The sequence below is a fragment of the Camelus bactrianus genome, chromosome 6 (genome assembly GCF_048773025.1).
Source record: "Camelus bactrianus isolate YW-2024 breed Bactrian camel chromosome 6, ASM4877302v1, whole genome shotgun sequence".
In the NCBI taxonomy this organism is placed as follows: domain Eukaryota; kingdom Metazoa; phylum Chordata; class Mammalia; order Artiodactyla; family Camelidae; genus Camelus; species Camelus bactrianus.
Window position 1 is genome coordinate 54195657 of NC_133544.1, and position 24868 is coordinate 54220524.

The 24868-nt window shown below is 33.5% G+C and overlaps 1 protein-coding gene across 6 annotated transcripts in view; it reads right to left on the reverse strand.

The window, feature by feature from the left end:
• The window catches only part of LOC105079148 (signal recognition particle subunit SRP54), a 68355-nt gene that overhangs the window by 26864 nt on the left and 16623 nt on the right, over positions 1-24868 (reverse strand). For 5 of the 6 annotated variants that reach the window (XM_010967853.3, XM_010967854.3, XM_045504937.2 and 2 more), the window contains 12 exons: positions 23101-23205; positions 22250-22316; positions 22112-22169; positions 19046-19196; positions 17620-17768; positions 17236-17336; positions 16654-16740; positions 13560-13633; positions 13237-13345; positions 8655-8825; positions 6054-6149; positions 3625-5152 (listed from right to left, as the gene is read on the reverse strand). In XM_010967853.3, the coding sequence (XP_010966155.1) occupies positions 5061-5152; positions 6054-6149; positions 8655-8825; positions 13237-13345; positions 13560-13633; positions 16654-16740; positions 17236-17336; positions 17620-17768; positions 19046-19196; positions 22112-22169; positions 22250-22316; positions 23101-23205 (1260 nt within the window). In that variant the 3' untranslated portion in view covers positions 3625-5060. Of the gene's footprint in view, positions 1-3624; positions 5153-6053; positions 6150-8654; positions 8826-13236; positions 13346-13559; positions 13634-16653; positions 16741-17235; positions 17337-17619; positions 17769-19045; positions 19197-22111; positions 22170-22249; positions 22317-23100; positions 23206-24868 lie in introns of those variants that run through there. The other variant, XM_074365654.1, reaches the window with a different exon arrangement.

The following is a 24868-nucleotide window of genomic DNA, read 5'->3' on the forward strand; positions in this document are numbered from 1 at the left end:
TGATAACCCAACTGTGTATATAGAACAATTTTACCTCCAACCCAAATTTTTGGTACAAAATGTGTAAGCAAGTTCTGCATGAACTTCCTCCTTTTCCTCATAAAAACCTCTACCCATTTTCCTCCAGTGGAACACTATTCTAGGTACCTCTGGTATCTGTGATTCCTGAATTACAATTCTAAGACCTCAAATAAAATGCCTTTGGCTTCTTTTTTTTTTTTTCCCCCATCATGGCCTTGGGTCAGCAATTTAGGGCATACCAGGATAAGGTGAGGGCTCGAGGAGTGGCACAGGGCCCTCCACACCATTGGAACTAGCATCTGTGGCCACAGGAAGATGTCCAGGTTATTCTGACTCATAGTTCTCCCAGTCAGCTTCCAGTCCAAGGCAGCGGGGCAGCAACTCCAAGGAATCTGGGCTCCTAGAGGCCTGGAACTTAAGGAAGGCATTGATCTCCATCCCTGACACTGCTTCTAATGGTAACTGTTCTTCCCCAAACTCATCACATCACATACCAATCCAGCAAGGCCCAGCCACTTCAAGCTCAGAACTACACAGACCCCCATGTGGAGCAACTCCCACTCCATGCATCTCCCTTTTCCCTCCTCAGAAGCTCCTAGAATCTCAGGGCAATTGGAACACAGGCTCTGGGTCCTGTCCCTTCCTATACTGTGACCAGCCCGCAGAGCCAAGGCCTCTTTAGGCATGGTTGCCACATCTATTACTAGGGGAGTAGAACCAGGTGTGGGCTCCTCACAGGGGTATCCTGCCTTTGGCTTTACAGTTAGTGCTTCTTACAGTAGACAAATACAATAAGAAGGAAACTGTAGAAAATGAAAGGACATGTCAACTGAAGGGTTTCACACTCCCCGTATTTCCTATCAAATGGAATGTCAAGAAACAAGCAGGTATTTCTTGCACCACTTCTGCCAGAAACAAAACTCTGAACCCCTTAATTGATTCCCAAAGTCAGAAATTATGGGCCCATGAATATATCCAGTAACAAGTCTTACCTCTTTTGGGTCACTGAGGAACAAATCTCCCTCATTCTATTATCAAATCACAAAAAGCAAACAACCATGATTCCTAAATAATGCAGACAGGCAGACATTACATGATCTCCTCGATGTAGATATGGGACTTTTCTCTGGAAGGTCACAAAACTTTGGCATATGTTGCTTAAGAAAAACAGACCACACACACACAAAAATACAGACCACAGTCAGAGGATATTACTCCCTTCTGCTTCCCATTAGAAGTCTTTGTGTCAGAGTAGTCTCAGGCCTCATGCAGGGGATTTTCTTAGTGTTAGACTCATCTAAATTATCCCTCCTACAAACACGTACTTCTTGACTATTTTTCCATTTATGAACCAACTGGTACCAAGGAATCATGGTTTTAGACTAATGAGAGAACCCTTTAAAGCCAAATGAAGCTGAAGCTTTTCAAATGATGATCTGAACGAAGAGAAACAAAAGCCATGAAAGTTGCAAACAGTAGCACAGGCATGCCAAACAGAAGAGCTTGTGTGGCACCACATTAATATCACCAAAGAAAATATGCCATATTACTAGCTTACAAGTTGTATTTTCATTTTAAAGGTATCCGAAAATTACGTTGTACTCAACATGCTCATATAACAGACAAGAGGTCAGTAGAGAGGGATAGGGCCTAGAGTCCTGGGTTAGCAATTACTCAACACTGAGCACAAATAAACTGCTACCTACCCCTAATGGCCAAGTGTGGGGAGGAAAAGCCACAGCAAAATTTCACAAGACATCAATAACTACTTTACAAAAATAATAAGCCACAGACTATACAGGTGATCTAGAAGTAAAATTTAAATTAGTTCCCCAGTATCTGGGCTATAAATTCATCATGCCTGTAACTCATGGCTCAGGAGCAAAGAAGGTATTAGGTTCAACTTTAATGTAGTAGCTTAATGTTCAGAACTTGGTAATTGGAGCTTAGAGCAGAATTTTGAAGATGACCCTTTCTAATCCAGTGAATGCCAGCAATGAACAGAATCATCTAGATTTTAGCTGTGATGATGGTTTTCTAGTTTTGAATATGATAACTTACTTGGCTTTATTAATAATTATTGCCAGGTTTTAAGGAAGACCAAAACTTACTTATATTTAGTTGTTATTTAGCCATGGTTCTCCCTGACATAGTTTTTATTAGAGCTTATTCAAATTCCGTGGTTACTATTTTTTTATTATAATAAAATACTTGCTTTTACTGTATACACAATCATCAATCTGAAAGTCCTCACATTTATTTCAAACATTTTATCTCATTTTTTTACTCAAACATTTGTTTATATGTACTAGAGCTATCTGTAAAACAAATTAATTCAATTTTATTTTATATTATGGTTTACTTTTTAGAACCCTTACATTCACTGACATAAAGTATTAATATTATATTAATTTTACCAACATTATATGCATGATGAGACTTTAATCCCAGTAAATTTCCTGGTTTTATTACCTTTGGTGTATCAGTATTTATTGATAATAATACACTTCTTTTTAGCTATATGCATTATACTTCTATGCAAGGTTAGTACAATATTACTGAATATCAGAACTTAGGACTTCTCACATTATAATTACAGTATTATTTGAACAATATAATGGTTTATGTAACACACTTTAAAATCACTATTACTACCTATGAAAAGTACTTTATTTTTTCCAAAAAATTCCTCCTTAAATTGCAATGCAACGCATATGTGTGTGTGTATATATATATATATATATACATATATATATATATATATATATACACACCTTATATCCTATATGCCAGCAAATATGACACTTCCAGAACACTGACATCAGGTTAAATTTTTAATTTGCCTTTTCTAGTTATTGTAGTTTGTTGATAATTTAAAAAAAAATTTTTTAATGGAGGTATTGGGAATTGAACCCAGGACCTTGTGCATACTAAGCAGGCATGCTAACACTGAGAGCTATTACCCCCCCCACATTGATAATTAATTAGTTTGTTTTTGCTTTAACATTACATAAGCACTGTAAGCACAAGAAATTATACTAGTTTTATGTTTGTACATATTTAAGTAACATTATAATAAAATCCAGGAAGAATGCAATGTTGTATAGTATTAGATCGAGTGCTAGCTCTAAGTTGGGAATAGGACAGATATCAAAAAGCTAAGGAACCAATTTTAACAATAGTGAAAAATAAAAGGAAATTTGTTCAAATTATTAAGGAATTTGATTTGATACTGTACTTGTGCTGTCAAAATACCAGTACTTTGATAAAAACTTATGAAAACTGAAGGATAGCTTTTTTAACTAAAAAGATGCCAGGCTGAGGAATTAATGGAATCACAATTTTAGAGAGCATCTCCAATTCCCCTTATTTTATAGAAAAGGAAAGAGAAATGGAAGCTGAACTAGGTGTTCTGGACCTTTAGTTGTGTCCTTGGCCAGTGTTATTTTTGCTTCTGAAAAATATAATTTGTATCAAACACAAAAATACTAAAAACAATGCCCCAAACCATAAAGTCTGGACAACTGTCTCATTTCCTTTTTTGGTCAAAATGTAAAAGTGGTATGCCCAGGATAGAAATCACAAAAATGCATGCCCAGAAAAGATGGTATGCATCAGTTTAATAAGAAACTAATTTGAAGAACAATATTTTCTCTCATTGTCAAATTTCTATAGCTGGACCTTGCAATGACATTTTTGCAGAACACAAGATACACAATTTTTACAGGGTATACAAATATTCTATAGGGATGTTAAAGTTTTTACCTGGTGAAAATGATATAGTGAGATATAAAATCTTTGCCTAAATAAACAAAAAGATCAGTTGCATTCTTTATGTAATTATTTTTTAAAGATACTTTGGCTATTAAGGTCTTTTTAAAACACTTGAATCATAAAAAAGTTAATACTATAAAAACTAGCTATTTCTTTCACTCTCTTTCTACTACAGATCAACTCTCTGCTGAAGATCAGTTCATAATAGTTCAAAATACACTGTTACACCATATCTATTATTTTCGTGATGTCAGTAATAAGTAGGTATAATAATTATTCTAGTATTTTAAAATAATTCCACAACTTATTTAAAAGCTGTTGTTCTAAATGAAATGTGCAGCAATCCAAAGTAACCAACAACCAAATCAATCTTGTCATGGTCTCATTATTTTTAACATATTAGTGACAGCCTTATATCTACAATTATTTTCCCATTAGGAGGTCTATATATTAGCTATTATCATCAAAGAAAATCAATTTCTTCAAGCAGATTTTTGGTAACACAAAATTGGCTTTTCAAGAAAATCACATATTGCCATTAAGGCCTCAAAAATATGAGGTAAAAAATGCAAGTTATATACAAAACATTAAACTGTGAAATGTAACCAAATTCACAATTTCAATTTAAATGGCAGAGCTGTAAGATTTTCTATGGCAAAATTATCTTTGTTATTCCAAAATAAGCAAAAATTCCTAATACTAATGGTTACGTTACTCTACCATATTTCTCAGTAAAGATATACTTCTGGAAATAGTTTTAAATATTGATTTTTCTTTCTGCCTTTTAATATTTATACACTGATAATTTTAAACCATAAAGAAATTTAACAACCCCTTAACTTATAACGACTTTGAAGTTTATTTTACAGCACTTTTATTGAGACATCATGTAACTACTGACCAGGACTGTTTACAAATGTAATGCTTGTCCTCTGAAACAATTAAAAACTTTTAAGTACTTAAATTTTACATCATGATTTGTTTAACTTAAGTGTTATGATGGTTGAAAACTAACAGAAGAAAATCTAAAGCAAAAAAATATAATGATTTCCACAAAAACCATATATTCCTCCCTTATGCCAAAGGAAGGGAAGGAAAAAGGAGAAAAGGAAAAAAAGAGGATGGGGGAAAAGACGAGAAGAGAAAGAAAGAGGGCAAGATAGGCAAGAAAAATACTTTTTTTCCGTTTGCAAAAAGGAGGGAAACTCTTGAGGTCTCAGCAAATAATGTAATTAACCGAGTCAGTTTATATTAAGGCATCTTCTTTACATGTTATTGAATCCCATCATGCCTTTCATATTGCCAGCAGCACCCTGTTGAAACTGCCTCATCATTGACTGAAGTCCCGCCATACCACCTAGAATGAAAGAATAAAGTCAGATAATTAATAAAGAGAACTGGGAACATGTTACTTTGGCCTAATAAACACTTGCACTTCTAAAAAATATACTAGGTTCTGCCTGCAATCTGATGATCAGCCTTAAAAAACATAAAAATTTCCATTATCACTGGTATCCTCACCTATAAAACAGAATAAATAACTTACCTGGTCAAGTTATGAGGAATACATACTACATGAAGAGATCGTAGCAACCATACCTGTCACACAGTAGGAAGTCAATAAACCTAAACAAAATTTTTTTCCCCAGGAGGTCTAAGAGTCTTGTAAACAGTAATCAATTGGGGCAGGGGTGGAGGGTAGTAATTTCATAGGACTTAAAGGAAGAAAAGAATTCAGCATAATTAAACATCCACAATATGTCCAGAACTGTACTAAATGCTTTCATATCTATTAGCTCATTTAATCACCACAATTTCCTGATGAGATATTACCTGTGACTTTACAGACAGGAAAAGTGAGGTTCAGAAAGTTTAAGGAACTTTTCATTGGTTACACAAGTAAAAGTGGAACTGGGTTTTCAAAATCTTTAGATAATTCCAAAGTCTCACCATTGAAAATATCTAGATTCTAAACTAGGGCAAAAGGTCACCAGAACAAGCATTAACAAATGACAATGAAGTATCTTACTAAAAAAAATCATAGACGGCAGCAGAGGAGTAAATAAAACCTCAGCTTATATAGCACTATTACAGTCATTCATCTTACAAGTTAGATGGCCCTTTTTCTCAAATCATATATTGTTTGAACAGATTTTCATATCACAACAGAAGGCTTATTAAAACTCAACCCTGTATTATATATTATATTTATATAAACTAAACCATGTATTAGCAGCTGGCAACAACTTTGTATTTACCCATGTGATGAAGAACTCTTGGATCCATCATTTTGGCCATTTGTTGATTCAATTTTGCCATCTGTGACTGGCTCACATTCTTAGACATGTCACCACCTGGAAAAAAAAAAGTTTCGAGTCAATATAAAACCTAATATAATCAGGGTATCATAGAAAGTTTAATGAATTGAATAAATATGAAAAAAAACCCACCATATAATCTTATCACTCTAACACAATTATTTCTATTTGTACATATTCCCTTTTTTTCTTGTCTTTCCCTTTTAATCTTTATCAAAATTACATACATATTTTTGAGAAAGAACAAATGAAATTCGATATTAAGGCACATTTAAGGGACTTTCTTAAGGGCTACAATTTTTGTTAATACTTGTACCTGTGAATAAGTCACTATAAGCAAAACTGTATCCAGAGGTTATTAATAGTAAGCTATAACAACAATTGTTTAATAGTGGTATGGTAGAATGCTAATCAAAAAACTTCATGGATATGGGTTAACTGAGAAAGAGACTGGATTGCTGATAAATGGATATCATAGAGAAATTGAGGATTTGTATATATCTAAGAAGCTATTAAAAATAACAAAAAGCTTCAGAGAATAGAAAGAAAAATAATGCAATTCCATTTATCAATTTCTACACACTTAGTCAAAACTCCACAGTAAAAAGGCAGCCACAGAAAGAGATGCACTCTAGGGCAGAAGAGATAAGAGCATCCTATAGAGAGTAACTGCTGTGCTTCTAAGAGACAGGAAGCCAAAGAGATCATTGATGCAACAGCAATGAATAAGTAGAGCTGCTTCAGCAAAACAGTTCATTTCAAAGGAACATTAACTCTGGTCCTTCTCAGGAACACTTGTGAAAATGCAAATCAAAGCCGACCCTGATTCTCTGATCAAAGCTGGCTAATCTCAATAAATTAAATCAATTAAGAACTATAAATGAAAGAAGATACATTTTTATAAAACATGATATAATCTGTGAAAGTTTTTTCATAATTAATTTCTGTAAGATGTGAATTTTATGAGCACTGGTGAACTGTTTTAAGAGTTTGTCTCTGAGGACTTAAAACTTCAAAAAATTATTAAGGACGTGCACCGTGTCCACTGCTCACTTCATCTTGGTTGTGCCTTTACTGAGCAGTCAATGGACTGCTGGACTGATGGATCTGCAGTAGTTCAGTCAAGGACAGTTAGGGTTGTTTAGGAAAGATGTTAAAACTGACTTAGTGTGTTTACAAATCACTATCTGAAATAGCATGTGATGTTAGGAATTATAACCAATTTTAAACATGTTTATCTAATGTTTCTCCCTTGTCACAAAAAAAGAAAACAGGATATAGCAAGCAAGGAAAATAAGGAAACTGTCAAAGACAAAAGGTGATTAAAAAACTTATGGAAATATTCATCTTTTTTAAGAAAGCTATTTAGTGATATCTTTGGATGTTGCCTAATCAGTATTTCTTAAATAATAAATTCACTTTATAATAGTGTTTAAAATACAGGAAAAAAAATTTTCAGAGAGGGCCAGGATAGCTGATTAACTCTCCAGAAGAAGCAAACTCATCTGTTTAACCTTACACAATACATAGCAAAATAAATTCTATGTGGCATAAAAAGTAAAACCTAAAAAATAAAAAAACCAAAATGAGTTAAAAAAAAAAAATAGGTGATTACACAGGGAAGGTTTTTATGAGTATAAAACAAATCAAATCAAAAGGCTAGACTGCATTAAAAATGAAAACTTCTGTTCATTAAAAATATAAATAATTATAAAAGGCAAATAAAAACTGGGGAAAATATTTATAAACATGATCCAAGGATTTTAAAAAGTTATTGCAAGGCAATAAAGGAAAAAATTAAGCAAATGGACAAAAAACCTAAACTAAGAGGGGATTCACAAAGGGAATTCAAACCAGTAAATGTACAAATAAATGTTAAACGTCAGTAATCTAAAAAACACATACTGAAAAAAATTTGACCATTAAATTGGAAATATTGAATTATTACAAAACTTATTCAGCATCTACCATGTTTCTGATCAAAACAGACAAAATCCCTGGCCTCACAGAAGACTGCACAGAAACTGATGTAAGAACTGATACTGATACAGAAGCAGATGAATCAGCTTAAACATCCAACAAAAAGGCATTGTGCTAATGAACAAAGACACATGCATAACTAGAATGGTACTCAGTGGTTAAAAGTTACATTTTGGAGAATACTTGACAATATGGAAAAAAAGTCATGATTTATCAGAAGAAAACACTAATTATATCAAATGTTATTCTCTGGGGAATAAAGGTAATGGGTGTTTTAAATTTTTTTCTTATACTTTCTCATATTCTCTAAATTTTCTTTAATATATAGTACATCCTCATAAAAATAAAGTCATTAAGTTTGTTTTTTTTAATTAGTGTTTATGATCTTAAATTTGAAAACATATAAATCACAGATCACATTATAAATCCTGGAAGTACTTGTGAAATTCAGCAGTATATTTTCTAATATTGATCATATTCCCTAGCTTTAATTTTTAGTTTCTCAATTTCTTTCTTTCCTTTCAGTGTGTTAACTAATGATGAGCTTCTTATTTTTCTTACCTTTGAAAAGTCCTTTGATACCTCCCATCTTTTTTACCATCTGTGCAAATTTGGTATATTGTGTCAAAAGTTCTTGAACATCTCTCGTTGACACACCTGATCCTCTTGCTACTCTTTGGATTCTTCCTGGTTGCTTACTAAAAACCTTGGCACCATCAGTACTGTCAAGTTCTGCAGGCAAGGGCCAGTTACTTTGACTTACATACAATTAACATTAATTATCAAAGCAATTATGTCCAAATATCTTATACACAGAAAAACAAATATAATGGTCAAACCACCACGAGATTTAACAAATGTTATCGTCTGCCAAGTTTGCATCTGATTTTAAAAAATTAAACATGGAATATAGTCAAAATAATATAATATTAATAAGCTAAAAAATAATAAACAAATACACATGTCCTTACCCTACAATTTAAGTAAAATGAAGCATTCTGAAAAATTTTCTTTGAAAGCATGTCTACCCTTTCCATATCTCATATCTAACTGCACCTCAGAGTACATACCAGAGGTATAAGGTATATTTCAAAAAGGAACAAAAGTGCTCACCTTAGCTCTAAATAACTATTAACCTTTAAATCATAAATTTAGGCATATAAGCAAGTAGAAGTAGGTAGGTTCTCCCTATAATCAACTGAACAATAGTTTTATTTCCTATATAATCAATTACTACCGGTATTTTAATCTGTAACATAAAGAGTTAATTCCCTCCAGTGTTTCAATAACTCTTAGAATATGAGGTATACTTCTTATGAAATTAGTTGCATAATCTCAGGAACAAAATGGCCTTTAGTTAAAATTTCTATCATGGGGGAAGGGTATAGCTCAAATGGCAGAGCGCATGCTCAGCACCCAAGAGGTCAGGGGTTCAATCCCCATTACCTTCTCCGAGAGGAAATCAATGAATAAACCTAATTACCTCCCCCACATTAAAAAAAATATCTTTCTTTCATGTCTGCATTCTCTCTACAATATTCCCCAATAAGTGGTCACCTAGCCTCGATTTTAATAACCCCAGGAGATGACCTGCTATCTAAAATAAGGCAATCTATGCCATTCTATTATACCCATAATTATGGAAAATCTTTTCACATATTAAGATGAAGTATATTTGCCTGGCACTTCTTCCTATTTTGCATAGATGTCTCCTTGCCAGGCACAAAGAATGAGTTTTTCAAATGCTTAGAGCCACCAGGTCTCCTGTGAATCTTCTCTAGGTGACAAATATCCAACTCTTATAACAAGGTTGAGCACCCCATTTATAATGCTGATTTCCTAAATACATCTTCTAATTTGTCTATGCCCTCTAAGCTTATGGTCCAGAAGTAAACTGAAATCAAGGTATTACCGACACAACACAAATAAAGATCAAATTACCTCATAATAAACTTATAGTCTGTTAAGACCTCTAAATCCATTTCATAAATGCAGCTTTTAAGTCACATCTTCACAATAAAATATTTAGGAAATGTGTATCATATCCCTCCCAAGAGCTCAAATGGAGTGAGAGAAAGAAGACAAGCTAACAATGGCACACCCTGGTAAGCAATAAGATAAGAGTGAAGCCAACAGCAGAAAGGAAGTGAGGAAAGGCTCCATGCTGGTGGTTTCCCTTTAACTGTGTAGTCCTGAGGGACAAGTATGAGTTAAGTACAGAAGAGAAAGGAGCAAGGGACATTCTAGGAAGTAGAACATAGATTCCTAGAATAAATGAAAATAGTTTTGTGTAGAAGGAACCAACCATGGATGAGAGCTGAGAAATTTAAGAGGTTACAAAAGTAGTAAGGACAAGATTTTAGCAGAACGTGTATGCCAGGCTTAGGAACGGAGAGTTCATCATGAGGACAATAAAGAGCCACTAAAAGATTCTGACTTCAGAATTGTTACGGTTAGAGAGCCCATTCCTGTGGCAGTGAGGAAGACAGATTAAAAAGAGGAGTGAAAAACAGAAAAGGAAATGTTAAGAGGCTCCTGCAGCAATCTAGGTCAGAAATGATAAGTGTATGAACTGATGCAGGCGATACAGACACAGAGAAGAGAGAAGATATGGGAAATATTTAGGAAGTATAGCTCACTAAGTCTAAGATGATGTTAAGTTTCCTATATTCCATTTGAAGTAGAAAAATAGATACAAATAGACTGTGATAAGTTAAATATGAATGTATATTGTAATACCTAGAGCAACTACTAAGAAAACTATTCAAGAAGTATACTCAGAAACACTACAGATACATTAAAATAGAATACTAAATAATGTTCAAGCAATCCATAGGAAAGTAGACAAGAGAAAACAGAACAAAAATCAGAGGGAGCAAAAGATAAAATGGCAGAATTAAAGGCTAATTATATATATATATATATATGTATATATATATATATATATTTTATGTAACATACTATCAGTTAAAAGAAATTATCAGAATTATTAAAAAAATAATCCAATTACATGCTATTGATATGAAACCCACTTCAGATATAATAATATAGGTAGGTTAAAGATAAAAGGATAGAAAAAGACATACAATGCAAACAACTAGTTAAAAGAAAGCTGGGGTGGTGATAAAGTAGGCCAGGGACAAAGGAGGACATTATGTACATATTGATAAAAGTGTCAGGTCAATTCACTAAAAAGACATATCAATCCTAAATGTATATGTACCTCAGAAAACTTTCAAACATGTAATAGAGATGTCTGTCCCCATTTAGTGAGCATCGAGAAGGGAAGTGATCCAGAGTACAGATTCTCAAGCCAGAAACCCAGCCTCTCTCCATTCCTCAGCTAGTGACCTTTGGTGGATTACCCAACTTCGCTGTATCCTGATATTTAAAAGTTACATCATAATGGATTCTGACCCCCAGAATTGTCCCTTAATGAGCTGTTGTGGATTAATATATGTAAAGTGCTCAGGACAGTGCCTCAGGCAGAATAAACACTAGATAAGGCTGCAGTTATTATTAATTCTACATTCAAAACTTTTTGCAGTGTTGAAGATACAGAGATGAGAAACACAACCTTATCTGGGTTACTATGAAGACCTAGAGATCAGGAAAGAGGTAGAGACTACAAAAATTAATCAGGTAGTAGACAAAGCATAGATGTGGATGAATTATTCAACAAACATGAGCAGAAGGATAAGAAAAACTGGCTGGTAACAGAACCCTGTAGCATATATTTATTTAAGAGGTTGGCTGAAGATAAGACCAGTGAAAGAGACTGAGTTAACAAGAAAGTTAAGGGTAAAGAGGGAGATGGTAATGGAAACCAAAGAAAAAAGGCAGTTAATGTACACTGTTATAAAGCATCCACTGGAGTAGACCAGTAGAAGGTTATTGGATCATCTAGTCCCCATTAGCTCACTCAGACAATATTTTCCCATAAGAAACATGTTTAGTGTGTCTTATAGATTCCTTCCATTTCTAAACTATCAAGATTTTTGATGGTAATAGATGATACATTCAACTAAATGCTATTGTGGCACATCTAGTGAGATGAAGTTGTTTTTCTTCATTCTTAACCTTTTATGCAGTGAATAAAATCAACAGACTTGATAATGTTGGGGGAAAAAAGGTTATTGGAAATCTCTGTATGATCTATTTCAGAGTAATGGTGGAGACAGAAGTCAGATTTCAGGAGTTTGAGAACACAAACCATTCTTTTAAGAAGTTTGCCTGAAAAGAGAGGCAGAGTAAAAGCATGAGGGAGAAGTAAAGCCCAGAAAAAGTGAACTTACAATTGTATGCTGATACGGAAAAAGTCAGTATACTGGTAAGGAGAGACTGGAGATATAGGAGAGGACTTTATTAATGAAGAGAGCTCCTCAAAAAAACTTGAAGAATGGTTTGTGGCTCTCACAATCTCATAGGTATGTTAGCCGAAGGCTGAAAGAATTCAATGCCAAAAGCCTGTATTTCTTTGTAAATAAGGCCAGAGGTCAAGTGGTAAAGTAGAAGGCCTACAAAATGGTGATAAATGTTTGGCCTACCCACTGGGTTGAATCAGAAAGGGTGCCAAAAAACTGAGAAAACGATAAAGGGATCATGGGACTAGAAATGCTCATGGGCTGAGGACTTGGAAATACAGGAGAGAGTGACAATCTAGGATTACAGAAATAGAGCAGTGTACTTGAGAAGACTGAAACCTTGAGAGTTTCAGGGCAAAATAAGTTTGTAAGCATTGCTGAAACTATACAGATTCCCAATTCATGTTAGCATACTAGAGCTCTGAGGAGACATCATGAACTTACTAGTTTTTTTTTATAAACTCAGCATTCTCCCAAATTCATTTGACTACAGAACTCCTCTTTTAAATTATCTCTATCAACATCATGAAGAACTAGTGTTCTCTCCACAGAACTCATTTGCAGAAGCACTGTACCAGACATTTCTCTCAATGATGAAGTCAATCCAATAATTATAACCCTTTAAGCAAGAGCTTGCAAGCAGCTATCAATCTACCTAACAATAATCCTTCAGTCTAAATGTTTCCTCATCTTGCCCATAAGAATACAGTGAAACTCTCAACTTGCACTTGCTGATATTTAGAACACTGTCCTTCAAGTCAAGTAATCTGCCATCTTACCTTGATCATTCATACTATCCATTATCGTCATTAATTTCTTTAGCCTTGCCATTGACTCTTGTTCGTTTCCTTTGCTCATGAAATCTGTTCCAAAACCAGGGATCATCCCCTAAAACAAAAATATTTAAACATAAAACCAATAATAGCTTGAAATTAATGGTTCAAAATGTTCACATTTAACTAATGGCTTTAATATTGACACTAAGCTTTTAAAGTATCTATGTTTACCCAAATAATAAAAATAATTAAAGCAAGTATATCTGCTCTTAGAAATTTTAACAAAAAAAAAAGAGGTCAGAAAAAAACTTTTTAGAATAACTAACCAAGATCTGACTGAAGGGGCCCATTTTCATGATATTTTGAAATTGTTCATACATGTCTCGCAACGTAAACTGACCTGAAATACAATATAAATGATTAAGATATATTAGAGAACGAACATTTCCATTCAATAAATACTAATATTTTCTTTAATCATGGGTTCATCTTGAAGAACACTTATAAAATATCCAATCAATAAATATTCACTGAGCAGTTACTATGTGCAGGATCACAGGATGAATGCAGTGGAGACAGATAGATCCCAACCTAGAGAAGCTCACATTCTATCAGAGAAAATGGACATAAACAAATACACAGAAAATGTGAAAACAAAGGAGACAAACTATAACTGCTAGGACAACTAAAATTAAGAAGTCTGACAACATCAAAAATTAAATTAAGAAGTCTGACAATATCAAAATTTAAAGAGATATAGAACAAGCAGAACTCTCATATACTGCTGATGAGAATGTAAACTGGTAAAAAAACACTTTAGAAGATTATTTGGAGTTTCTTAAACAGCTCAGCTGCCCATGAACTGGAAAAAGAATAGACTCTGGATGAGATACTACTCAGCAATAAAAGAAGAGGCGATAGGTAAGTACTACAACATGGATGAATATCAAAAATACGCTGAGTCAAAAAAAAGTAGGTGGAAAATATATATACTCTAGGATTCCTATAATATGAAATATTTACTGGGAAGGGGAATAAGCAAACTTTCTAGAGTATTAGAAATGTTCTGTTTCCTGATGGACTGTAGATTATTGTGTGTTTGGCAAAACTGAAGGAACACAATATCCTTAGTATCCAAGCATTTCATTATTATGTAAATTAACTTCAATTTAAAAAAAAAACAGAGAAAGAACAAGAGAAAGGAGAAAGATTACTTTCTATTTACGTCCTAAGATATAAATGAAAAAGGTGTTCAGTTTTAGGCATTCAGAATGTGAAGTGGAAGGACAGTATCTTAAAAGAAATGTTAGAACAGGCAGCTAGAAATGCAGAATTAAACAGTGGTAGAGAAGGTTAAGGCTGAGATACATATTTGGCCACTATACAGAAATGACAATAGAAGCTATGATAATACAGGAAATCCACTGTCATGGAACCCAAGTGAAGAGTTTGAAAATATAAAAGGCAGGTAAGACTGTTAAATATTGGGAGCCAAGAGAAAAGAGAAAGGTCACTACATTTGGAATTAGGGGGCCCTTGGTAACATCAGAAATGAGTAGAATGTTAGAACCACCAGCAAAATGCAGAGACATAAAGAGGGACCTAGGACTCAGAAAGTACACTGACTAGGAATATATTATCTAGCTTAGTGTGGAAGGAGCAGCAGCGGTTGGGCTATTTACAACAGAAAGAGGCAGGGGAAAGTATCAGGCAACAAAGGATAGGTTCATTCACTCAACAAATATTTACTAAAGACCTACTAAGCTTCAGAAATTGCACTAGGTACTGTGAACATAAAAGAGGAAGAACATAGCTATGAAACCTACCTTCACCTTCAAGCAGGGAAGACAGACATCCAATAACTGTGATGAATACAACAATAATTACAGGGTCCAACGGAAACGTCTAGCAGGGGTTTCCTACTTAGTCTGGAATATAAAGTCCCTGAAGGACATTTAAGAAGAGACTTGAAGTATGAGAGGAGTAGCCAGTTTGGCTGGGGAAAGGAGAACAGAAGTAGGAAGAGAGGATAACTATCTAACAGGCTGAGGGACCAGCAGGGGCAAAGGCCCAGAGGTGAGAGACAGCAGCATACATTTGAGAAGTGGAGAGAAATTCAGCATGACTGGCACACGGAATGCTAAGAACAAGTGTCAAAACATGACTTGGAAGATGTAGGTTAGATGGTGGAGTCATTTAAAAACATTCTAAGAACAATGGGAAGCCACTGATTTTAAGAAAGGTAGTAACGGGATCAAATTTGCATTTCTGAAAGCTCATTTGGCTGCAGTATTAAAAAAATAGATCCAAGCGGAAGAGTCCAAGAAACTGGAATACCTGTTAAAAGATTTAGAACAAACAATCTAGACGAGAGATGAACTTGCATAGTTGCTGGAAAGTAGGGGATGAAATGGGGATAATTAGGAGGTAGAATCACTAGGACTGACTGACTGATGGGAAAAAAAACTGGGCAGAGTAAGGAAGAGATATGAGTTAATATCAACACTCAAGTTTCTGATTCGGCAATGAGACAAACGATGTTAACCTTCACTGATGATTTACAAAGGGGTGGGAGGTTGGGATGGGAAGATAAGGATAAGCTGAACTAAGTGTCTAAGGAACATCCAAGCATGGTCTAGTAAACATACAGACACAAGTCTGAAGCTCCAAAGTAACAAGATGATCCCTGAAAAACACCGTTTGAGAAGTAAAGGCCCAGATACCTGACAAGATGAGTGAGAAGGAGCAAAGAGGCAGGCTAGTATGTGACCATGGAAACTAACAGTAATATCATTTTGAGGAAAACAGAAATGGTCAATAATAATATATGCTGAATGCTTCTGAAGTGCTGGTCATTTTACATGTATCAGCTAATTTAAGCTTCACAACTCTATGAAGAAAATATTAATACTATCTACTGTTTACAAGTAAGGAAATTGAGGGCAAGTAATTTGAAAAAGTTATATGTTAGATTTAAAAATCTGAGCTCATAATCACACTCCACTGGAGCAGTCTTCATTATGGAGTGAAGAAAATATATGTGTGTGTGTTTAATCTCATTCTTTTATATTTCTTTTTATATATTTTATTATATATAAATGTAAAATTTATAGGTAAAGAAACAAATTAGAAGAGAGTATTCTAACTTACTTTTAACCTGTTTTACTCCAAGGAACCCTATGAAAACTTCAATTTTAATCTTAAGGCAATGTGATTACAAAAAAGAAAATAAAAACACTCAATTCTACAACGGCTTAGATGTCTGAGATTTAGAATGATTTGTATATAAATCATCTAAAAAAATAAACATTTGAAGAACTGACTTTAATGAACTTATCGTTTCAAACAAATTAGAGTAGCTTTAGCAAAAGAAATCAAGGGAAGTCATCTGAGATCAAATGCTTTTTGCTACTCATATACCATGTTTCAACTTCTCTATAAGTGCTTCATTGTCATCCAGCTTCAACTCGTTGACTTTATCTATCAGTCCTTCAATGTCACCCATACCTATAAGACCCAAAAAAGTAAAATTAACAACTAATAGCACACCCTGCTTTACATTATACAAAATACATGCATGTACATAATAAGCCTGTAGGACAGGCAGCTCAAGTATTTCCATTATACTTTGCAGGTGAAAAACTGAAGCTAGAGAGGGTAAGTGACAAAGCAGGGACCTCAGCCCATGGTTTAATTCCAAATTCCACGCTAACACTTGGGGAGACATTATGAAAGTTCTGCTGCCGTTACCACTGGTATTACTACAACCACATAGTTCTCTACTGTGCTCTAAAACTCTCCCATGGAACTCTCCAGTTAATAGCTCATTTTACTGCTCTAATCACAGGAAGCAGATAATCATCATCCCTATTTTGCAGGTGAAGAAGATAAATCACAGAAGGAAATGACTGTCCTGAACTAGTTAGTGAGATGGCAGGATTAAAATCCTAAGAATTCATGCTATTTCTTGGAGATTTTTTATATCCCCACCACTGTACGCACCAAGAAGTTTGCTGATGAAAGGCTGTGTTTTGAAAGGTTCAAAGTCATCTATATGTTCCCCTGTACCAATGAAAATAATTGGACTTTTTGTGGCAGCAACTCTGCAAAGAAAAAGAAAATATAAAGTAACCTCAAAAAGGAAAACAAATTTCTAGCAGATTTCAAAGCTAATTAGAAAAAGGTATATAGCTTAAGTTTCTCTTCACTATTTAAAATTGAACTGTATGAGAGGGACTCCAAAATTCTGTTTAAACTTCCTTTATAGACCATTATTAGGTCCCCTACTGGAATATATTTTAAATGATCAATAAGAAAACCATAAATACACATGCATTCACACCATATAAGCCCAAGACGCAGGACAACAGCATCAATGATACTTACGCACTGAGCGCACCACCTCCTTTTGCATGACCATCAAGTTTTGTCACTATTACTGAGGCTACATCTACTTTATCTTTAAAAGCCTTAGCCTGGGCTTCACAAGCCTGCCCAATGGACGCATCCATCACATAAACAATGTTATCAGGTTGCTAGAAAATGTAAATAGAAAAGATACATATTTTTACTGACCTTAAGCAAATTTCATAATTAGAAGCTATAGAAAAAATATTTATTATAAATAATTATTCAATCAACAAATATTTACTGAGGGAGTATTATGTGCTAGGCACTATTTAGGTCCTCAGACAAAGAGATGAGTAAGAAAATCCTTGTCCTCGTGGGACCTACCTTCTAGTCACTGGAGACATAATAAATAGGCAAATAAACATTTTGGATGTACAATTAAAATAGGATAGAGAAAATCAGTTTGAGGTGTGGGAGGCTTCTTTCGGTAGGGTAGTCAGGGAAGACCTTTTTGTAGGTAACATTTGAATTGAGGCCTGAATAAAGAAGAAAAAGTCAAGGAACAATCTGGAGGAGGAGTAATCGAATTCTAGACAAAAAGAATGCAAAAGTAAATCAGATAAAAATAAAAAGTAGAAAAGTGTACACTGAAACCACAGTGAACAAAAGAGAGGTGAGGCTACTTGCCTTAGCTCTGCTCAACTAGACAAAAATAATGGCATCACTAGGAAAAAAACCTATTAGCATTAACCATTAACCAAAGAATTACCGCCAACACCCTAACAGCAAAACATGGGTTCATAATATGTGCTACAGATTACCTATAATGGCTTTGTGTGTGTGTGTGTGTGTGTGTGTGTGTGTGTGTGTGAGGGGAGGAGGTAGTCAGGTTTATTTACTTATTTTTAGAGGAGGTACTGGGGATTGAACCCGGGACCTTATGAATGCTAGGCATGTGCTCTACCACTTGAGCTATACCCTCCCCCCACGTTACCTATGAACTGCTTCTTCTCGTCAAGTTATTTCTATCACAGTTTTAAAGAGGCACTAAATGATGATTAATATTTTTAAAATGCTTCATTTTGAAAAATCTTTCAAAATTCACCTAAAGCAAATGTTTCTAATTTAAGTAATTTACAGAAAGGATATTCAACAGATATTAAAGGTTAATTCTCAATTTTTTCATGTTACTTTTTCTTATACATACTAGTAAGATGATTAAGTGAGAAAGGAAATTATTTTTTGATACTCATGAAAATTTCATATTAACACAGAGAAGATTAAATCCTTATCAAATAGATAAAGGTGCCCAACCTAGAAATAAACTACTCAGAATCTGCCTTGCAGGCAAAAACACAATTGATATGGTCCATGAACTCAATCAGGGTTTACAATAAATTAACCAAGTTTGTAATTAAATTAACCAAACTCCTTATAATGTGGTTAAATTGAAGCTACTTACTATAGCATTAGCAACTTGAAGCATTTCTTCAAACAAAGAGTCTTCTTGTTTATGGCGGCCACTTGTATCAACAATAATAATTTCAAAATTTTCATTTTTGAATTTCTCCACTCCTTCGGAGGCAATGATAACAGGATCCATTTCTGTATAGCTATTTAACATGGACAAATGAGTTAACAACAATGACAACAGAAGAACTTCAAATGCTAATAAGTTGGAAATTGTTGGTGTACCTTTATTCTGAAAACATCATAGTGATCACAATCTCAATTTAGAATAATAAAATCTAATAAATACTAAACATAGCATCCTACTTCCAGAGCAGCATGCAGCAGCACCCAGTTTTCCAATGATGAAATCCTTATTATTCTGCGGCATGTCTTTTCTGAAAGAGTTGTTTCCCTCATTTTTTTTTACATTTTTAAAAATAATTGAACTTGTATGACATAGTGTTTCACACATGATTTTCCATGTAACACCCTTTTGTAAGCATTTGATAAAACTATTAAGTATTCTTGTAAAACATGATTTTTAGGTTTTACAGAATTCCATCAGATGGCTATGCTATCATTTATTAATAAATAAATGCCCTTCTGTTGGCCATTTAAAGTTTTCCAATTTCTTGGTGTGAAAAATATAGCCAATATGAATAGTACATAACGTCGTTTTTCTGAAATTGTTATGACACACTTTTACAAGGTGAATTTGGATCAAATGGCCTGATCATTTAGGTTTTTGGTATTTAAAAGGAAAAAGTCCTCCATAAAAGTTTAATTTCATTCCTATTTTACTATATTTTCACAATCCTCAAAAATCTTTTCAACTTGAAAATCAAGAAATAGATCTCATTTTAATTTGCATTCTTTTGATTAGTGGTAACTTTTATGCAGATCATTACTGTCAAAGGAAAAGACATACATAGTTAAAAAAATCTTTTTCCCCTAAATTAACAACAAAAATTAGGTAGGAATACACTTAATAAGAATATATGTGAGATTTAAATAAAAAAAATTATTATACTTAAGAACATAAGCCTTTTTAAGAACAACAACAAAAAAATACCAAGTTCCCAAATGGAATTATACAAATACAGTAAAGATGTCAGTTCTTCCCTAAACTATCTGGTTTCAATGCAGGTCTAATCAAAATCTTAGGGAGATTTTTTTTTCTGGAGCTTAATCAAAAAATCTAAAATTTATCCAGGAAAATAAGTAAGTGAAATAGGTAAGAAAATGTTAAAAAAAAAAAAAAAAAGAAGACAGAGATTAGTATTACTAGCTATTTTTAAGTATGATAAAGATACAATTAAAACTCATAAATGTACAAAGAAATATGATCAAAGATACTGATAAGAGTGGGAATGATTAATTATATACATGCATACAATGGAATACAATGTCATAAAAAAGAATTACCTTAAACATGTATTCCAGAATTATTAAGATTCCATTTTTCAGTAAACATTTTAAATAAGTATAACATATATATGAAAGTTACACAAATTATAAACTCAGTGAATCTTCACAAAGCAAACACACCCAGATCAAGAAACAACATAACCAGCATCTCACTCCCTCCCAAGAGTAATCACTATCTTCTCATAAGATCCCATTTTTAATCAACTCTATAGTGGTATGTTTACATACAATAAAATACACTACTTTAAGTGTTCATTTTAATGAGCTTTGACAAATTCACACAAACCTTATAACCACTATCACAGTAATCAAGGTACAAAGCACTGTAAGCTTCCATTTCAATTTAAAATTATCTACCTATCTCAGTGTATTCATTTCTATAGACACTGAAAAAAGCACAGATGGACATGCTAAAAGCTGGTAACCAGGAACCGAAACTGTTAGGGCTTTCACTTCTTTAATTTAAATTTTTAATTGAAATAGTGTTATCTTTTTTAAAAGAAGAACAAATGATAATATAACAAACAGTCCTGTATCTACCCCCACAATAAATGCTAAATGTAAATTTAACATTGGAGGCACAGTTCAAGTTCTTCCCCAGCCCATTCCTTTCATCCCTCCCAGAGGAAACAATGATTATTAATACTTTACTCCATATACATAGTATGGTTTTTAAGTTTACATGAGCGAAGGAGAGATTAATAAATAGTATTAAGAACACTGGTTAAAAATTAATGCTCTAGCTTTGTCTGATAGTTCAAGTAATTATCAGCTAAATTACATCATTTGCAAATTGTGAACCCTAAAAGTATTACTGTTTATTATCCTTTGATTTTTAAATCTATATTAGAATCAGTTCTTATTCTAAAAAAAAATTCTTAACATCATTCTTTAATCTGCTTGTTAGAAAATAACTAAAAGAAAAAACATTTAAATAAAGAATATATCGTGGTCAAAGTTCACAAGCTCTTTTGGCCAGCCAAAAAGTAGAAAATAATGACTAACAAAATGATATAACTCACTTAATTACCTCAAATGTTAGCTTCTTCATGCTTTCTTCCAGAGAGTATAATAAACCATTTGTATTAATAACATTAAGAAAAATGCTATTTTCTGAAATAAGTCCTTCTAAATTCAATCTCAACTCAGTTCTTTTACTTAGTCATTCTAACATATACAAACCACCTAACTGAACAGCAGTGTTATCAAATGAAAGATAGTAATGATCAGAACCCTGAGATAACTACAGATTATAAGCCATTTTAGGATGATCAAACACAAACTTTTAAATGATGTACTAAAGAAACAGACAGTACAGAATTCATCAGTGTGTGCTGAACCGAGGAATGCTTCAGATAGGTCTTAAAAGAAACAATTGGAATAGAAGCAGAAGGAGGCTGAAAAGCATGCAAGGTAGGATAAGTACAGGCAGAATTAGAAACTAAACATCATCTGCTCTATCAGGCTAGATCAGAGGAGTCATGTTACAGGAATGAAAGATAACAATGTATTAATCCTACCCCTACGTTGTTCCAGAAAGGATTTAAGCTTATAAGTATATATTAAAATGTGACCAGATAGCATAAAATAAAATGTCAGACACATAAGATGAGGCACATGAGTATAAAAACAAAAAACTGGAACCCACCTTCCATAGAATGGAATTCTTGCTTTGGTAGCATTCTGTTTCAGTTGGTCAAAAGCCCCTATGAAACAAAGAGTTAATGAGTCCTCAAACTTGAAAATAAAAATTTCAGAAAACAATTTCCAAATTTCAACATATTACCTGCTCTGAATGTGTCTGCACATATCAAACAGGTCTTCCAACCCTTCCTCTGGTAATAATACGCTAACTGGGAAAGGAAGATTTTTTTTTAAAAAAATCAATAAATACAAATTATTATACATGTAATTGTTTCTGTTTACCCTTGTTATTTACTTAAGGAGTAAAATAAAACTCATATTCTCCTAAAAGTAGTATTATTACACTTTTGAATACAGTAAATTTCATAAACAGTTTAAATTCTAAGTGCCATACAGTCACATTCAAAATGATCAAGAACAAATGGCCAGAGTAAAAAATGTTAACTGTTAATGTTAATTAAGTAAAAACAACATAACCCTCTAGGAAATAATCCTTTCTTTTTTTCTTTTTCTTTCTAAACTATACATAGTTGAGGCTTGTGAAGCAAAATCTGGCAACAAAGTTGAGGCACCCAATTCTGGAGGAAGGGGTGGTATAATGAATTTAAAATTAGTAAAAGGATATGCAAAATAAAGATCTATACGTATTACTCTGTGTGGGACACTGTGAAAAGAAGGTAAGATAAACTTTCCATGTTCACTTCTCTAAAACTCATATCCTCATCTTCTTAAAGGATAGAAACAGTTTCTCTTTGGTAAAAAGAAATAGCACAGTTACATAGAAGTCTATCATTCTTACAAAAAGCAATCACGAGAGAGGGTATGGGATTCTTTCCTCTCATCCTACAAAAAACTATTACAAAAACATAATAGATACATCAAGCAACACAAAATTGTAAAGCAACAATAGTATAAAGCATGGCTTTAATATAAAAGTTGATTTATACAAATTTATCTTCTCTATGACTGTTTTTTAAATTAAGTATAATTTACCTTTGAACAGGTTGTTGTTTTACCACTCCCTTGCAATCCAACAAACATGATCACGTTCTGTTTTCCTTTAGTGGGTGTCCATGCTTTAACTCCAGGGTCTACAAGCTACATACCAAAAATAAAAATAAAATCAGGTTAACATCTGCTTACATTCAAAACCCCTCTCCCTACAACTTTTATTGTTTTCTCTTTGTTTGTTTTTTGTTTAGTTTTGTTTCTTCCTTGGGGGCAGTTAGGTTTATTTACTTATTTATTTAATGGAGGTACTGGAGATTGACTCCAGGACCTTGTGCATGCTAAGAATGCACTCTACCACTGAGGTATACCCTATCCCCTCTACAACTTTTAAATTGTAAAAATAATTTAAAGACATTTCAATATAAAAGGCAACCATAATCTTACCATTCATTCTATTACAACTGTTATTTTCCTTTGTACACACACAATGAAATTTAAGAATTGAAAATAATGCATTGTGAAGTCATAAGGAAGCCTAGACTCCCAAACCAAGTTAGGAGGATCTCAAAATGGTTTTTAGAACAAGCTACAGTGTGACTAAAATATGAGACCAATTTTTAGCCAAAGGAGCAATCTACATCAGCACTGCAGAAATATATAAAAATATTTGTGCAGGCCACTTAAGAAATTCTTAAATTTCTAGCAATGACATTTAAAAAAGTAAAAACAAGTGGTATTAATTTTAGTGTTTTATTTAACCAAATGTATCCAAAATATGACCATTTAAACATATAATCTATATTTACAAACTAATGAGATATTTTATATTCTCTTTTCCCATGCTAAGTCTTCAAACTTGGCATGTATTTCATACAGTACATCTCAATTTGGACTAGCCACGTAACACGTGCTCTGTAACCACATGTGGCTAATGGCTACCATATTGGGACAGAACCCATCTTCATGTTCAAATTTTTTTTTTTTGGTGAAATCTTTTTTTTTAATTGAAGTATAATCAGTTATAATGTGTCGATTTCTGGTGTACAGCACAATGCCCCAGTCTTCATGTTCAATTTGACAAATGTTTATATATGAGCAAAATTACAAACTACATGTGAAAGATACTCCAGGTCACTCAAATATTAAATTCTCCAATGCCAAAGATCTACTGTTCTACAAAGTGATCACAGAGGGCTAGTGAAGAATAATCACCAATTTTATAATGACAATCAGGGGAAAATTAAGGTTCATTTATGGACAGTCTCAAACTACAAGCATGAGGCATTTTTAAAGTTCATTTTAAAAAATAATTCATTTGCAAGTCAGCTGTTTGGGCTTGAAACTTGTATCTCCATATGATACTGTTTGGGCTTGAAACTTGTATCTCCATATGATAATTAAGCCATAATAGTAGTTAATGTCCTAGATCAGAGGCTGGCCAGCTAAAGTTTTAATAGAACATAGACATGCCCATTCATTTACTGCTTTTGTGCTACAACAGCAGAGCTGAGTAGCTGCAACAGAGACCATGTGGCCCACAAAGCCTAAACTATTTATCCTTAAGAGAAATTTGCTGAGCCCCATGCTAGATGACACTGTAAAGGTTACATAATCCATATTATACCTGAATTTCAAGGAAAGCCATGTGGTTGAAAAGGGAGAAAAAGAAAACACATTTTGTTATCTCCTTCCCAGGCATGCACCTGGCCTTAAGCAAACTTCTGAAATAGGCAAAATCTATCTTAAACTAAATCTACTCCCCTTCCTCCTAGATCCTTTCAGATCTACCCTATATTCACCTCTGTTCTCT